General features: G+C 41.6%; 1 protein-coding gene across 1 annotated transcript; it reads right to left on the bottom strand.

Annotated features, from left to right (window-relative positions):
* Window positions 1–162: 162 nt before the first annotated feature.
* LOC107578833 (putative transcription factor SOX-15) lies at window positions 163–1,626 on the bottom strand (the record flags this gene model as incomplete). The annotated part of the gene is made up of 3 exons (XM_016264741.1): window positions 970–1,626; window positions 432–668; window positions 163–336 (listed from the first exon to the last, which is right to left on the bottom strand). Coding segments are annotated over exons 1-3 (979 nt in total), but the record flags the coding sequence as incomplete, so codon positions are not given.
* Between the last annotated feature and the right edge of the window lie 78 nt (window positions 1,627–1,704).

Raw genomic sequence — 1,704 nt, forward strand, 5'->3', positions numbered from 1 at the left:
AATGTTCTTTTTAGCAACATCATATGACCCCTTTAAAAGAAAATGGATGAGTCGATTGTTTGTTTTTTTTGTGGTAAACAACGTTACGTAGCAAATGTTGAAATTAATTTGTAATGAACCTGAAATATTCAAGGCATAAGCTATATAAATAAGTAGCAGAACCTGGAGAATTTAGACTGTTCTGCCCTCTCGCTGATGTTAGGGGCTCTGGGTAAGGGTTAGGTCTCTGTGCCCATGTCAGAATGAAGGGTGTGGAGACTTGGGTCGCAGGGACGACCGGTGGCCTTCTGGATGCGGAATGCTTCTTTTTCACTCTGCATGGCTGATAGACCCAATCTGTGTTGATGAGAATAAGACATTTAATAAAAAGTGCCTACCTTTCAACTTTGAGATTCTGCATATGCTCTTTAATGTCTTTGTCCATAGCTTACCTGGGTACTTCTCCATGTGTTGTGCCATGATTCTGCGAGCTTCTTCGTAGTATGGCTTCTTCTGCTCTTCAGACAGTTTGTGCCATTCTAACCCTAGCTGAACACTGATGTCGCAGTTGCTGGCGTATGGGTTGGCCTTAGACAAGGCGGGTCGGTGGATCTTTGACCATAAGATGAAGGCATTCATGGGCCTTTTGATAGAAACTGTTTTGTTCTGAGATCTTGCCACCTCACTTTCTGCTCACAGAGACAATGAAACAAGGAAATGTCTTGTGTCATGTATATAAATACTGATATAGTTTTAAAAAAAAAGTTCTTAGGAAGGAATGGAATTGTCACTGAATCGATCATTTTGCTTTTTGCTCTGAAGCTATCTTCACTATTTTGGTCTAATGAACCTTGAACCTTTTAATAATATGCAAATATACCATTTATCTTAATAGTTATACTTTAAAATTCATATTTCAAATATTTTTGAAATGTAAAGTAGAAGCGTTTTTGCAAGTTCTACTCCAGAACACAAAGCCTTCAACCCTACCTGCTCCAGAAGGCGGCTGAGTGAAGTTCAGACCTCGGGTATTGACCTGCACAGAAGCCTCGCAGATTGGCTCGCGGTTTATTACAGACGCCGCGCTGATTGGCTGATGGGTTGCTATCGGAAAATAAGTCTCGCTGATTGGCTGATAGGTTATTTTTGGGAAAGGCGCCTCACTGGACAAATTGCCGTTAAATGACTGCGGCGTGTCTTTAACTGAGAAACCCTGAGAAATTGCGTTATCAGTGGTTAGCGCCATTGAAGTTTGACCTGAAGAGTAAAGTGGAAATGTAACCCAGTCGGCGTTGTCCTGTTTAACCCCAAGCTCTTCTGTTAATGACCTGTTGCTCGAGTTAAAACCTTCATCTTGTGGCTGATCTTGTCTGTGAGTTGTCAAGCGGTTAACTTCAGTTGGTTCACTGACTCGTTGAGCTTTGACAGCGGGACCGGGTTTCTTCCAAATACAATTTTCGTCTGTTTTGGCACGTTTTGGTACCGGTTCATCAGTTGTTGAGCCCTTTTCATCGTTTCTGAACGTCTTCTTAGCTCTCATTTTGGGGTGTTTATCCATTCGCTTGTCAGTATGTCGTAAGGCAACAGTAATGTTCGTGGAATGTTAAAAAATGACACCGCACGCTCCAGCGTCCTTTAAGAAAACAAAAACAAACATCACGTGACCACGCGAATACAGAAAGCATGGACGTAGAATACTTGTATTAAAAACGTGCATTCATAAAA

This window comes from Sinocyclocheilus grahami, unplaced genomic scaffold (genome assembly GCF_001515645.1).
Source record: "Sinocyclocheilus grahami isolate Dianchi unplaced genomic scaffold, SAMN03320097.WGS_v1.1 scaffold12226.1, whole genome shotgun sequence".
NCBI classification, from domain to species: Eukaryota; Metazoa; Chordata; class Actinopteri; order Cypriniformes; family Cyprinidae; genus Sinocyclocheilus; species Sinocyclocheilus grahami.